The sequence below is a fragment of the Athene cunicularia genome (assembly GCF_003259725.1).
Source record: "Athene cunicularia isolate RWA chromosome 1 unlocalized genomic scaffold, athCun1 chr1_part1, whole genome shotgun sequence".
Taxonomy (NCBI): domain Eukaryota; kingdom Metazoa; phylum Chordata; class Aves; order Strigiformes; family Strigidae; genus Athene; species Athene cunicularia.
In genome coordinates, this window is record NW_020799091.1 from 81,717,112 (window position 1) to 81,731,659 (window position 14,548).

Here is a 14,548-nt window from a genome sequence, read left to right on the forward strand (position 1 = left end):
CCCTAAAAAGCTAGCTATGGCTTTAAATAAACTGTAAGTGGGGACACGACTCTGCTTGATGTCTGGCCTGCAATGGAAGTTAAGTGTCACTTCTCATTTTGTGTGGGTGCAGAACAAAAATGCCTGTGACCAATCCACTGTACAGTGCACTCGCTTTGTTTGAACAGGGAGCTTTGGTGAGAAGCATATTTCAAAGAGCCAGGGAAGCAGATTTTAAATGCTGTCAAAGAGAAATGTTTTTACTTTTTTTAACTCCCATTCAGGGTATCTTATGTTCCTACCTCATGGACACTGTGCAATAACCTTGCGCAGTAGGTAGAGTAGGCATCTGGAGCACCATGACAAAGACTAGCTCGGCTCACTGGGTGTCCATCCCAGGGCAGGTATTGACCCATGATAAGTCAACCAAAGCAGCTGAACACAGGAGCATTTGCAAGTGAAAGAAGGGCAGAAACAAAAAAGCAACTAGATAGTCTGCAGTACTGCTCATTTACAAACGGCAAAGCCTAGCCGCATTTGTCTGACCAACTTCAGTCACTGTTGCCAACACCAAATCAGAAGGCACTAAGTCTATATGAGATAATACCATCTATGTACCTGTTGGCACAATATTTTTCAAGAAGAGTGCAACAACCAAGGAAGGACTTTAATAAAATTAGTCCCAGATTTACTATGAATAGGAATTTAGCCTGGTCTCAGATGCTAGCAGGGAAAAGCTGTTTTCCTATCAAACAGCAATGTAGCTGAGTAAGGAATTGAGATAAATTGTTGGGATAACTTCCAGCTGTAGACTGTGGTGAGTAAATGATATAGGTCATGCCTCCCCAGCAGCCAGGGTTTTGGTTTCACATCAGGCAGTTCTGTATTGCCATGCCTGTCTCTTCTGCACCATTTGCTTCATATACTTTATGTACACCCTACCCTCCCCATGCTTCTGCTCTCCCTTGTACATATTTAATCATAAAATCTCTCTGTCTTTCTGGTTCCTTGTGTTTGATGTGTACTTTATCCTGGCTACTGCCTCTGGGAGCTGGTCCTTGATGAAAAGGGGCAAAACAGACCATTGAGCTATCATGCTTTGTACAAGGCCTTTTCCATCTGTCAGAATTAAATGGCACTTGGGCTTTTCCCTTGGCCTATCAATATTTCCACAAAAATCATCGCTGTCTAATGAAACTCAGGGAAAATAGTTCCAGGATGACAATCCCTTGCATGTTGTCATGGTGTCACATAGCTCTGTGCAAACATTGGGGGTTTTTTGGCTTTTTAAAGATTGATCCACAAAGAGGATTACCACTGCTGCTTACTGCAGCCCTGCCACTGCTGTTGCACACATTTACCTCAGCCACCAGCCTGCCCAAATAGGCTGCTGTCTTCCAGACTAAGCATTTTTAATACTGATTCAAACATTTAATATGTAAAAGGTGTTATCCACAGCCTTGGCCTTGCCCAGGTGCAACTGGGCATCTTGCTGTTGACTCCAGCTGGGACAGGATTTCACCAGGGTCTCCCTTTCCTATGAAAGAGTCCAGCTTAAGGCTGCTCATCTCTAAAAAAGAGCAGCCATTTATTTTCCAGACATGAAGGCTCAAGGTTTTCTTCTTTTTCTCCCTCCTCTGTGCTGTTTGTGGCTGTTACGGGCAGCACGTGGAATCGGTTCAACTCATCTCTCTCTCCTATTTGATTATGTATGTTCCTCTCTTAATTTTCCCACAGTGGCAACGAGGACAGGGATAAAATACAACTGTTCTCCCCTTGCACCGTCACTGAGACAAGTGCAAACACCGAGCTTTTAAGCTATTTTTTAGCTAAAAGCAGCGGGCAGTCAAAGCTTGTAAGAAGAGGCTGTCCCTCATTCAAAGACACATGCTCAGGTGCTTTCTTCTTCCCACTTTGTCTGGAAGGGAAATTTCAGTAGCCGACGTAGCTTTTAGAGACACATACCCAACTGTGTTAAGATTGAGAAATATGGGGTTGCATGTATCCTTTCTAGGCTCTTTTCTCTTCTGCTTTTGCCATGACTGTGTCTGTCCTCACTCCTTCTGCCACCTCCTCGGCAGATCCTCTGCAGCAGAGCCACAAATGCCAGAGGGATGGCTCAGCCCCACCACCGCAGGCTGGTGTGTTTCTTGCCGTAGCACAAATATAGCACTCCTAGCTCACAGGGAAAATGATGATCTACTTCATAGCTGATGGATGAAGCAAACGGATATGGAGGAATAAATATAGAATTACCGCGATGGTCTTAAATTCCATGTGTGTTGAAAGGAGTCGGGGTGATTCTCCTAGGGCAGCAGATGGCAAACTCACTTGGGGATAATTCCCATTGGATTCTTGTTTTTGTGGTCACTGCTTATAGAGGTCACAAATCCTGTAGCTTGACTTCTCCCTGGGGATCACTAAAAGTATTGTTTTGGATTTTGGAAATCAAGCCCAGTATGTAAGAGAGGCATGTACTAAGTGGCATGCTCTAAAAGGAAAATCATATGTAGTATTTTAATATGCATTACATCTCAGACTCTGACAAGATAAGCACATAGATGATGAATGTAATTTGTCAGTAAAATTCAGCAAATATATCTTCAGGGTTTAACTTGATATCAAAGCAAGAAGGAAGCACTGAAAGTATAGAGCTGAAAATCAGATTCCTCAATCCTCTTCAATCAAGTGATATTAATTACTAGATAAGTAATAGTGATTTGTACCAATGCAGTCAGTATGGAGTGATAGTTCTCTAGGCTGTTATTTGAGTTTGTGAGTAGAACTTGCTGCAAAGCACATGATAAATACTATGGGATTATTGCATTTCTGCCTTGTTTTAACAGGTCAGAATAGGGCAGTTCTTGCTCAGTGGTTTGCAAGCTTTTCATATACAAGGTGTGCTAGGACAATGACATGATTAGTATTTTAGGCAGTAGGTTACTTGAATATGACTTGTATTTCTATCTGTGTTAAAAAACCTTACAGTCTTTCCAAGCAGTTATTAATCTGTATTATAACAACTGTGTCTTTGGCTGTGTGAAAAGCAAAGCCCTGGCAAGCAGAAATATAGAGTTGCCAGGCTAAAAGCAAAATACATTAAGTCAAACATCAATATTTATGACATAGTCAGTAGTTCCTCTGAAATAAACAAGAAGAAAATCTTGTGAAAAAGGATGGGGAAGTCTGGAAATGCTAGTGAGAGGCAATAAACATAATATAGTTACAATATAAAGCTCAGCATAACTCAAGGCTCAGTTCTTCTAAGAATTCTGGCACGGTCACCTGTGGCTAAGCAAAGGCTTCAGAGAAATGGAGTGAGTGATGCACTGTTGGTCAAAAGAAGGGTCAATGAGGGGATCCTTTTTTGCAATCCTTACTTTGCAGCTGGTACCCAAATATCATGGCAGTTGAGGCATTACTGGATTACACTGAAATGGATGGAGCCACATATCCAAATCTCTTAATTAATGAATTGTGAATGAAAGTTACATTATGAATGAAATATTTTATACTAGTACTATTCCTATTTAAAAAACATTTTTCTTCTGCTTCTGGTGATAGAAGACCAGACAAATTTATTAATCCTTCTACAGCATCTTTTACCATCTTAAGACTTGTAAACCACATCATAATTCTCCTGAAGCGTGGGCTGAACACCCTATCACCCCAGGGTGACATGGAAATGCAACGGGATAGCGGGAATAGTAAACAGGTTAACAGTTTCCCTGTCACCCAGAGAAGGACCTAAGATTCAGTTCAAGTTCTTATTTTTTTGGTTCCAAGGCAATCCATGTTCCATTGCACAAGATGATGTATTAGGTAAACGATGACAAACTTTATGTCCTGATGAGTAGAAAGTTTTGCTTCGTCTTCTAGCTTATGAGACTCCAAAATAAACCAGAGTCAGTGCTGAAAACCAATGCTATAGTAGTGTGTTGCACAGTGGATGACACACTGTTCTCTAAGGCAGGAAATACAGCATTGAGACCCTCCAAGGAGACTTTGCATCTCTGTCTCCTGTGCTCTAGGTTAAGTGTTACAGTCACTGCGCTGCTGCAGACCTGGGGGAATACAGTTTGCACTAGGTGAGGGTGATGTAGGATAGGAAAATCCTCTCTTTAATGTATGGGAAGAACTAATTTTCTGAATTGTTGTTTTGCACCCTGGTTGTCACCCACCCTGTGCACATCTGGCCTGGGTTGGCCAGCGGGGGCCGTGGTGGCTGGGGAGGGGGGGAAGGCACAGCCATGTGGGCAGCAGGCAGCGTGATCCAATCCCTCTTGTTTCTGTAGGAAATGAGGCTAAAAGCTGCTTGTAGGGTATGTGTATGCGGCTGAGCAGCACCCTGTAATCACGGTAGGAAGAAGAGCAGAAGCCTGTAATAATCTTCACCAGCAAGTACCTTGATAATTCGTAGCTACCGCTACATACAGCATATTTAGGACCTGGCCTTTTATAAACAAGGTGCAAGCAGATGTAGCTCTAGTGGCCTGTCCTCTGGTGCCAGCGCAGCCAGGAAGCCCCTGAGGAGTGTCTCTCCTCATCGCCCCCCCCCCCCCCGTAGCCTGGAGGTACAGAGAAACAGGTCTAGAAGAGCTTCTTCTCTCTGCAGTGAGGAAAAAGTGCTCTTTAAAGCCCCACATGGAAAGCCTGGACAGCAGGATGTCCCCTAGAAGGGTGAGGCAGTGGCTCTCATGTTGCTCCTGCCACCAACCTCCCCCTTGTTTGGATATTATTTGGCAATGTACAGAGGAAGGGGCCACTTTCTCCCTTGGGTGACCACGTAATGCAGGCTAGAGCAGCCCCCTGGGAGCCTAGGAGCAAAGCAGCAGGTGCCCAGGCAGCCCTGCCTCAGCCCTGCTCCCTGCTCGAGCAGGTGCTCCGGGGGCTGGAGGAGCAGAGGCAGCCGACATAATTAACTTTTCCTTCCCACAGGTTAAGTCCTTTAGCACCCCGTGTTGGAGCTATGAACTGCCAAGTGAAATATAGTACAGTTACATGCACATAAACATAGTGACTTGGTCTATACATATGTGTGTGTATATATATATATATATATATATATTTACAACACTTGAAGTGCTGCACCTTTAACTGTTTGCCTGAGTCCCCAGAACACACATAGCAGACAACAGGTTCAGAAACAGGGGTCAGGGGGAAGGGAATAAGACTGTGTCCTCCTGATATTTTCAAACATGGGTCCAATTTTAAAAATTATCTTCATTAGAAACAAAAAAAAAATGGCCTAAGGAGCAGTATGGAAGTTTTAAAATCTTCCGACACATCTGTGGAAGCTTTTCCCTTGTTAGCTGCAACATGTGTGGTTGCTAGAGCTACAGTGAAACCAATGCTACAAGTCTGGGAAAACAAGAATGATTGCCCAATCCGGCCTCATGGTGGTCTGGTTTCCATGCCAGGTTCCTGGTGTTGGGGTGTTGGGGGAGGAACAGACACCAAGAAGGACAGACAGCTGTGAAGGTGTTGTCAAGGCTCACAGCATACCTTTCAGGTGCTTCAGCCAGAAGTTACCTCCCAGCAGCAGTGCTTGTCCACGATGACAAGCACACGTCAAAACTGGTGGAGGAACAGCACTTGTCTTTTACCAGATACTCATTAGTTCTGGGTTAAGAAATGGCAGTACATAGGATATATAATTGAATACAAGAAAAGACTAGATTGTAGGGAGCATAAGACTTGTGCTTCATGAGTTGATGTTATGAAAGGGTCTTGAGTCAATGATGCCGTAGCCTTGAAAAAAATTTTGTGATGTGTGAGAAAAACACCTGCTATTTGATGCAGCCTTTTAAGAAAGAGAACCACAATTAGGAGATGACCTCAAGATGCATCTTTGTTGTATTGCATTGTTTTTTGGTTCTTAATTACTTTAATAATCATGAACTGTTTTGTCTTCTAGAAATATCATTTACTTGCCTCCCAAATGCAAAGATACTTCCCTCTACCCGAGTGTAGTAAGATGGGAGTTGAGATTCTCAAAGCCAAGTGCTTTTCTTTATGGAGAGTGCATATCTGAACCCTTCAGAACAGCTTTTGACAATCTCACTTCTAGGCGTAACTGTACTATTATTACCATTTGCATTTTCTGGAACTTTTGGTATTTTCCATTGCTACAAGCATCTGAAATATGCTTTATGTTGCTTGTGACAAAACAATGCCCATTCCACATGGGTGGCAGCTAGAAGACTAGCCCAGAGTATAGTTACTGCAAAAGAGGAAAGGCTTTTGAGATTATATTATTATTCTGAAGTGTGTTTGCTGCCTCCCATCATCCCTTCCCACTGTTCCAACTCTGACACTTCCCCTTCTGCCTCCTCAAAAATGTTCAGTCCAACAAATCCTAATATATTTTCTGTATTACGGTACAATTATTTTTTACTGTATCATTATTTTTTACTGCTCTTTCTCCTCAGTTTGCATCTCCTCTCCTGATGTCAACAACTACCTGAATTTACAACATTCACTTTGTAGCATGAGCACGCAACAGAGTGTAGACAGGGATGAGCAGTAACAGATGAGAAAGGCTGGTGTTAAGAGGAACTGGGAGGTCCCACCTCTGCTTCCAGATTCAGGTATGGGGCTGTAGTGCCCTTGGTCTGGCTGTCAAAGCCGAAATGGGGACAGGCCAACAGTGCAATCTCGTCTTTCAGGCATACAAGTAAAAGAGGGGGAATAGCTATGCTTGGACTATTCCCATAAGAGTTTTAAAAGATTGAAAGAGGAATGTTGAAGTCAACACCAGCCTTTGTGAGGAGCCTGTCATGAAGACTTGGAGTCTGGAATTCAGTGTGTGACTGTCTCTGAGGGCTGCTGGGGACATGAAACCCAGCAATGGTGAATTAAGTGCAGCAAAGGTGATATGGTGAACATGTAAGCTGTATCGTGTGCTCAGTGCATGCCTGCCATTTGGACTGTATGGCAGGTACATGGGAAGTGGAAAATAGCGATAGCTTCTCTACTTCCTTCTTTTCTCATGTCTTTCCCTTCCAAATTTCTCTTTCCTTCCTCCTTTTTGTCTCCATTTCTCACTTTCCAGCTGCACCTTTCTGGGTTGTGTCTGTCCCAGTAGGGACTTCCAGGCTCAGTCGAGTTGTCATCAATTGCCAAATGGTGGGATGCTTGGAGCTGCACCTGCCAAGGACAGCCAGCTCCTCTGAAACAGGAAACAGGCTGGAGCAGCCTTTTTTTAGGGTACCATGAAGTCAGGTGGAGCAGGAGGGAAAATAGGCAATGAAAAAATGGCACTGAGATTCCCTCTCAGAGGAATGCCACGCTGTTCTGCCTCCTTCTCTTGTGTCAGGTCAGCAGAAGTGGTACTGGGTCTTATTTTCTTCTTTATTTCCTTGAGAAGGTAAAATAGAGAGAAGGGAGGAATATTCACACAGCTCCTGCTTAAAAGCTAACTTTTATGTAGTCCAAGTCATCTTTGAAATTGAAACCTCCCTGGGATAATGAATCAGGAGAGTCTGAGTTCCTATTTAGACTGATATTATTTGGCTGAGGGCAGTCTTTACTCGAGAGTAATTTGGGAAAGTGACAGACAGCCATGACCTTGATTTACTTTGTAACAGTTTGTGTTGAAATGGAAGAGTACTGAAATTTAAATTTTTTTTTAAATTGCAGGGACATCTTTAATAAAGAGGACTTTCAGTTCTTCCTTTCAGTATGCTCTATAATGTTAAAAATAGTAGAAGATGTGGATGTGTGACATTCATCTGCTGACTTCTGCATGTCTGTTACAAGACTTGATTGCATTTAAAGACTGGTCCAAGCGTAAAAGTGGACTGGGACTCTCAGCTCACCTCTGAATGATTCTCAAAATGGGAAACACCCATTTATGCAATATAATACTTTTGTTAAACTATACTCATGGGAGGCATAGTGCTAGATTAAAGAAGATAGTGGAAACTCTGAACGAGGTGCATTTGCTAAGGCAAGTGGAGAATTCATGTGGTATGGAGTATATTCTATCCCATTTACTTTGGAGGTACCCCAAGGTATACTGAAATGCATACATTAAGGCAGTGCTGCTACTTGACATTCATCTATTTGAGCACTGTTCTTCAACTCAGTCACCCAAGTATTTGAAACAATCTGTGTTCGCCAAGTGAAACTGTTAGTTAATATCAGTATAATAGGAATGGAAATGATGAGAGAGGTGGGCAAGCTCCTCTTTCTTCTGGCTGGAAGGATTTCTTCCTCTTTGATTGGGAGTTTTGGGAACTCTGGATGTAGTTTCAGCCTTCATTTATTTGTGTGGGGTTCTTTTCACCCCTCAGTCACGCCCTTTGTTTGCCTGTTCTTTCGTACAGGAATGGGTTTGTTTGCTTTCCTACAGAAATATCTCATGACCAGGAACAAGCGTGGAACTTGTTGGGTTTGGGAGCTGTTATAACCAACCAGCAGTCTGTGAAGGCTCCTGGCTGCAGATTAAAATAATGCCATTGCTTAGGAGAACCAAAGTAAAATGAGAAGAGGATGTTCAAAGATTTCTTCAGGGAATAAAGCACCTTGGCATTTGAGCTCCTAAGGGCTGATAGGCCCATAAGAAGCAGATTTAGGAAGAGAAAACAGAAAAACTAAACATATTGTCCCATTAATCAAAGAAAATCAAGAAGTAAGGATTTGTGGATTTTTCAGCTTGTCCTTTACTCTAGGAAACACTCTCTGCTGTCTCAGAAAAGCCACAGGACACCCTTCTCTATCCCAGGGCAAGGGGACCATGGCTAGCACAGGGCCTGCCAGCCAGTAGGCTCCCAGTGCAAAGTGCAATAGTTGAATTTTACCTGGCTGTCCTCAGTGAGAGTGGCACTGATGTGGATTTTTTTTTCCACCTAAAATTTGTAGGAACTTAATTATATAGAACCTAATCAAAATTATTCTGGCAAATTTGGGCAGTGAACTCAAAAATTATGGGGATGGGTTACAAGGAATAGGCAGCAGGTTTTCCTTTTTTTCCTTAAGAGGCTGTGTTAAACACTTATTTCATTTATAAGGGAAATACTGAGATTTATCTGGTGAATTGGCATGCTTTCTGCTTTCTTCTCTTTTGATCTAGGATATGATGTATAACCAATGTTACTCCAGAGATGTTACTGATGCTGCTATGTGTATGTAGGATCCCCCCTTTGCTAATGACTGTGATATCAGAGCAGTGACAAAACTGAGATTTGATTAATGTGTGGTGGCAGGGGACATGATCTGCTGTATTTATCTGAAGGTTCACACTGGAAGAACTTCAGATATGGCCCCGCATCCCTATCCACCACAGTCATCCCTCCTCAGTCTTGAGCTCTTACCTGCGTGTGCCAGAGGCCTGTGCCTGCTGCACACCTGGAGAAGATGGGTGCAGCCTGGCAGGGCTGTGATTTGGAGAAGAGGACCTGCAGAGCCATGCATGCATTAAAAGATGGAGAGGGAGACCCTTTAGTGGAAATCTTATCCCATCCCAGGATAACACAGCCTGGGTTTTGGTGAGTGTGTAACATTCTGCTATCCCAGATGACAGGAGATGTCAGGTTTTCAACCCTGGCTCGTTCAGAAGGGCTATGATGTTTGATACAAATGTGTTACCAGCCCACACGCAAACCACAGGTCTGAAGAGAAGGGAAGGAGGGAGGGAGGGATGGACGGACAGACAGACAGGTGAATAAACCCCGAGGCAGGATTTTTACTGACTTCCTTCAACTTCCTGCTGGCTCCCTGTCTCTAGCAGGGATTTTCTCTGGGACATGATGCACCAGCATGTTCTTAATTAAGAGGGCTGCTGGGTGTTTCATTGCTTTCAGGTAGGCAGGAATATGTATAGACACAAATGACTCTGAGCACGTTTGCAAACGCAGCCTTATCCCATCAGTCCTGTTACTTGTGCAATATTTGGTATGTCTGCAGCATTGCTGGTAGCAGTAAGGGATCCAGAATAGCACGTCTGTGTTTATATCTGCATGTAGCTCTGTGTGTATATAATAGGTATACGAAGGCATATGTTATACATATGCACGTAGACACAGACTCCTCTCTCCTGCCAGTGCTGTGGCTGCCGCTGCCGGCTGCCGCCGTGAGCATGGGAGCGTGCAAGAGAGGCTGCAGAGCCCGGGATCCGCTGTCCGTCCCTCACCCCGGCCACCCTGGGGCCTGCTGGCCACCTCCGGGATGGGCAGCGCTCAGCACAAGCCCCGCGCTCCCCCGGGAGAAAAAACGCAGGTAGGGAAAATAAGGCTGCGGATGCCCTTGGCAACAAACAGGCCCTGCGCTGGGGCTGGCCTCCCGCTTGGCCGTGAGCCGCTGGCTCCTGCAGCTGTCAGTCAGGGGTGACAGTGTTTTTAGAAGGCTCCCTTCAGCGATGCTTAGGCTGAGGAGCTGAGGAGAGCAGAGGAGCGCTGGGAGCGTGTGTGCTGGGTGCTGGCAGCCTGGCTGCTTTGTAGCAGCCGGGAGTGCTGGCCGAGGGATTTTGCTGCAGCATCCTTCCCAGTGATTAGGGGAGGGAAACAAATGGAGTTGTGAGGTGAACCGTGGGGTACCAGGGAAGCGCTCTGCTCTGGAGGTACCTGCTCACTGCTGATGCTGGTGGAGCCAGCAGGGACAGATACAAAACTGATCTCAGCCCGGCATCTGAGCATCCTGGTCTGCAGCAAGCGCAGGGTTATTAAATTCAGATGACACTGTGTAAGAGCCGAGTATTTTGTAAGAAGCGACAATTGCTCGGGAACCAGCATCGCCTGGGTCCTCCAGATGACCTCGTCCCAGGTAGTTCTGCTCGGGATCTTTTTTTTATTACAGAAGTAGAGTTGGTATCTGATGATGTCACGCTCAGGGGGAAAAAAAAAAAAAAAAAAAAAAGATAGATTGCAGTCCTAACACAAGGAGGATGCAGCAAACCACAGAGAGGGTCCTCTCCTGTAAGGAAGACGAGGCAAAAGGAAGAGCCACTAGGAGGGTGTCTCTCTCCCTCCTGCTTCAAAGAGGAAAACTGTTTGCCTTCTGTAAACGGAGCTGGCTGTGTAATGCATTATGCATCACGAGGTTAGACCTCTTCTGATTTCTTAAGGGAAAGGCGATTTTATTTCTCAAGTGGGTGCCAGCAGGGATGCTGTGAGGGTGCGTAGAGGTGGCGCACCCTCCGGCCCGCACCGACACCGACCCGCACGGTCAACTGCAGACAGGGAGCTTGGTGAGGAGCAGGATCAAATCTGGAGCCAATGCAGGGGGAGAGGAGCAGCCTCAGCTTTTTTAGCAAGTGAATGGGGAGGGGGAGGAGGGTAGTATGAGCAGTGATGTCATTTTTAACTAGTTCCTCGCAAAGCCGGGGAGTGAAGTTAGAGGAAAAACCTGCAGTCTCAGAATGGCTCTCAGCCTTGACTGGAGACTCTAAATGACTGAGGGTCCCCACAATGGTAATTCATTTTCTTTCCTATGCAGAACTGTTCTGTTATTTTGGGTCAAGCAGAGGGCATTTCTTTTCTCTCTCTCTCTCTCTGTATGCTTTGAGGGTTTGACTTTTGCTTTTGCCTCTGGTTTATTAAATACCTTACAGGTTATTTGAAGTTTTTGCCTGGGTAGTCTAAGAATTTTTCTCTGGTGTGGGAATCCATGTCATTACAGGAGAGAGTTTAGCATGCAGCATTTCTGCTACTCGTCAGGAGGGGAGATGCAGAGATTGCCAAGCACACAGCTTTCTGCACGGGAAATGTACTTTTAAAATCACAGGTGGAAGGAAAGGGACTTGGCTAGCATTTGTTGCTGTAATGGATGGCATTTAATGTTGCTTGTAAGAGGCAGAAAGACTTCTGGTCAACTATATAGATGGAAATGAATCCTGCTTTGGTGACAATTTGTTTGCTTTTGATGGCCAGGTTTTTATTATGAGAGTTTTAATTCTAGTGGCACTGAATGGAAAATGTCAACATAAGAGATTCTGGCTGTTTGAGACAGTATATGCATGTATATTTCTTCATGGCATGCATTAACCACTTGCGTACTGCTCTCTCCACTGCACTTGCCCTGTTGCTGTATTTCTTAGAAATCAGCGGGCTGCCAGGCTGCGCTGTGGACAGTCAGCAGCACAGAGGGTTATGCTGCTTGCTGGTTCCTGGAATCAGCAGAAGCAGTCAAGCCATTTTTAGATAAATAAGGTTGTCAAGGCAGGTCCATCAAGGGTGAAGTGGCTTAGCTGACATGGCGGGCAGGGAAGAGCATCCTCAGTTTATATTTCCAAGTATTCGGCTACTGGTATCAGTTTGTGGTTGTTGTGATGCTGCTTGGTCCAAAGGCAGAGGCTGTAATGCTGGGAGTCCAGTTGGCTGTGGAAGGCTCATAACATTCTTCTCTGGGCTCCCATTTGCCAATGGTGAGACTTGCTTGTCTTCTCACCCAGGAGAACATCCAAGATATAGCTGAGGAAGCCAGACCTCAGTTTTGCATACTAGGAACTTGAGACATGCATGTGATGGCCACATACCTTCTCCTGTAGCCTATCATGGAAACTGTGAGATCAAAGATGGGAGATCTGGGCTCAGGAGTGAAAGAGACAGAATAGAAATGGGAGCACTGTGATACCTTCTGAATATGAAATGTTCCTTCAGGAGGTTCCTGATGATGATGAAGGCTTGGGGGACCCATTGCTCCCCTTGAGACAGCTCTTACTGGGAGGAATAAGCCTCTCTCTTACCAGCTATCATGGAGATGCTGGCAGCTGTCACAGGGGCCATTTTGAACTCCTCCCCCTGCAACACGCCATGGTGCAGAGGGAGAGTAAATCTGGTAACCTCTTTCTTCTGCCATCCCTCTCAATGTTAGCCTCAGTGTTGGATTATGTAACTCAGAGCCAAAAGCCAGGCTTTAAAAATGACATGCTCCTATTGGTGTGGTTTTCATCCAGATGCATGCTTGCCTTCACTGATAGTGCTTATGTGGAGGCAGTGTGCCTGGCAAGTGGAGGGAATGAATAACAGGCTGTACTGAACTAGTCACCATGGCATATGGAAGCTTTCCATCTCTGTAGCGCTCAGCCATGGATAGGCAACTTTGTTTTCCTCTGATTTTAGCGTGGCACCCTTCACCAGCAGGAAATTAATGCATTTTAAAAAGGAGAGCAAAGAACTGTCCATCTGGAGTAGGCATTGATTCATCGTCCTTTGGGGACTCAGTATTCCCCCTGCCCCCTGCCTGAAGTATCCCAGGGCACTAGTTCTGGCTTTTTTGTCTCATCTCAGTTCATCTGAGGTGAGAAGTTGCAAATTCCAGGCACTAGAGATGAAGTCTACTACCAAAAGAAGAGGGTAGCTGCACGTGACTGCAGCCAGTGTGCCCACTTCTGCAGCCTTCCCCCTTAGGAACCAGCTGACTTTGCAGCAGGGAAGGTTAGGAAGACCTTTCCAAGTGCAAAGAGATAAAGCACTGGGACAGGCATGCTACAGAGCTTATGGGATGCCCTTTTAGGCATTTTAAGAAGTAAGAATAAAGTTGGGGTGGACTAGAAACACTCAGTCTGCTTTAGAGCAGTGGAATTACACTTGGCTTTGCATTTTGGTGGTTTTAGAACAGGTTTGGTCACACATCAGTCAAAATTCACTATAGGAAGTGTCTTCTGCATCTGAGGGTGGGTGCCTCATTTGCTGTTTATAGCATTTTAGTTGTGTTTCAGGGTTGGAAAAGTCATAGGCCAGACAGTTCTCTCATGGTTCCTTCCTGCCTTCCATTTCTACTGCAGTATGACTATGCCCCATTGAGATCCTACCACCAAGGAGACAAGAATGGTTCAGTGCCTGAGCCCATTCAGCTGTAAAACTTTATACTGCTACTGTCAACAAATGCATTACTGATGTGTCAGTGATGGACATGATTTTTAGGGAATGGGAACCAGTCCACAGAAGTGACTGCAAAGGTTGCAGTATCTCTCTGGACTTCAGTGAGCTTTGGGTCTTACCATTAGTTGGCAACTGTGTTTGCTTACACTAGACTCTGAACAAAACCGCACTTGGTTTGGAGTGGTCTCTTGAAGAGGGCTGGGGCAGTGGAGCATGAAGGAAACAAGACTTCAGTTGAGTGTTGCCCACAAGGAAGGAATTTTTCATGCTTGTAACTCTGACACAGTATGACTTTCAGTCTACAGTGTAATCCTTCTGTATGTTTATGTGGTAGAATTTATTTACGGTTCCAGGTCTTCTCACCTTGTCTTGGACATTAGTCTTCTCAAGGGAGGGCAACATAAGCCCCATGGGAGTGAATTCAAGCTAACAGGTGTGTCAAAGAGGTATTTTATAGCGCATGCAATGGTGATCAAAGTTACAGAAGTAGATAATAAAGAGAACCCAAAGCCCCCACAGGAGGTGAAGGAATCACTTTCAAGGGTTGAGATCACATCTGTCCTAGGAAAAGTTCCTTATCAAGGTTGCACGTTTGCACTTCCCCGCCAGAGAGAAGCTGTTAGCCGGGAATTCTCTTGCTGGTTGTGACCGCTGCCCGGAACGCTATGCAGGGCAACAGCGATTCTCGTCCTCCGTGCTTGCTTTTTCTCAGAATGGGGCTTGGTGAGCGTTTTCGGCCGAAAACG

The 14,548-nt window shown here is 45.0% G+C and overlaps 1 protein-coding gene and 1 long non-coding RNA gene across 4 annotated transcripts in view; one reads left to right on the forward strand and one right to left on the reverse strand.

The window, feature by feature from the left end:
• The window catches only part of LOC113484663, a 237,473-nt gene that overhangs the window by 160,368 nt on the left and 62,557 nt on the right, over positions 1–14,548 (reverse strand). The gene's annotated exons all lie outside the window — the stretch shown is intronic.
• The window catches only part of NHS (NHS actin remodeling regulator), a 53,851-nt gene continuing 50,656 nt past the window's right edge, over positions 11,354–14,548 (forward strand). For all 3 annotated transcript variants that reach the window (XM_026856893.1, XM_026857047.1, XM_026856972.1), the window contains exon 1: positions 11,354–11,390. In XM_026856893.1, the coding sequence (XP_026712694.1) occupies positions 11,369–11,390 (22 nt within the window). In that variant the 5' untranslated portion in view covers positions 11,354–11,368. The remainder of the gene's footprint in view (positions 11,391–14,548) is intronic.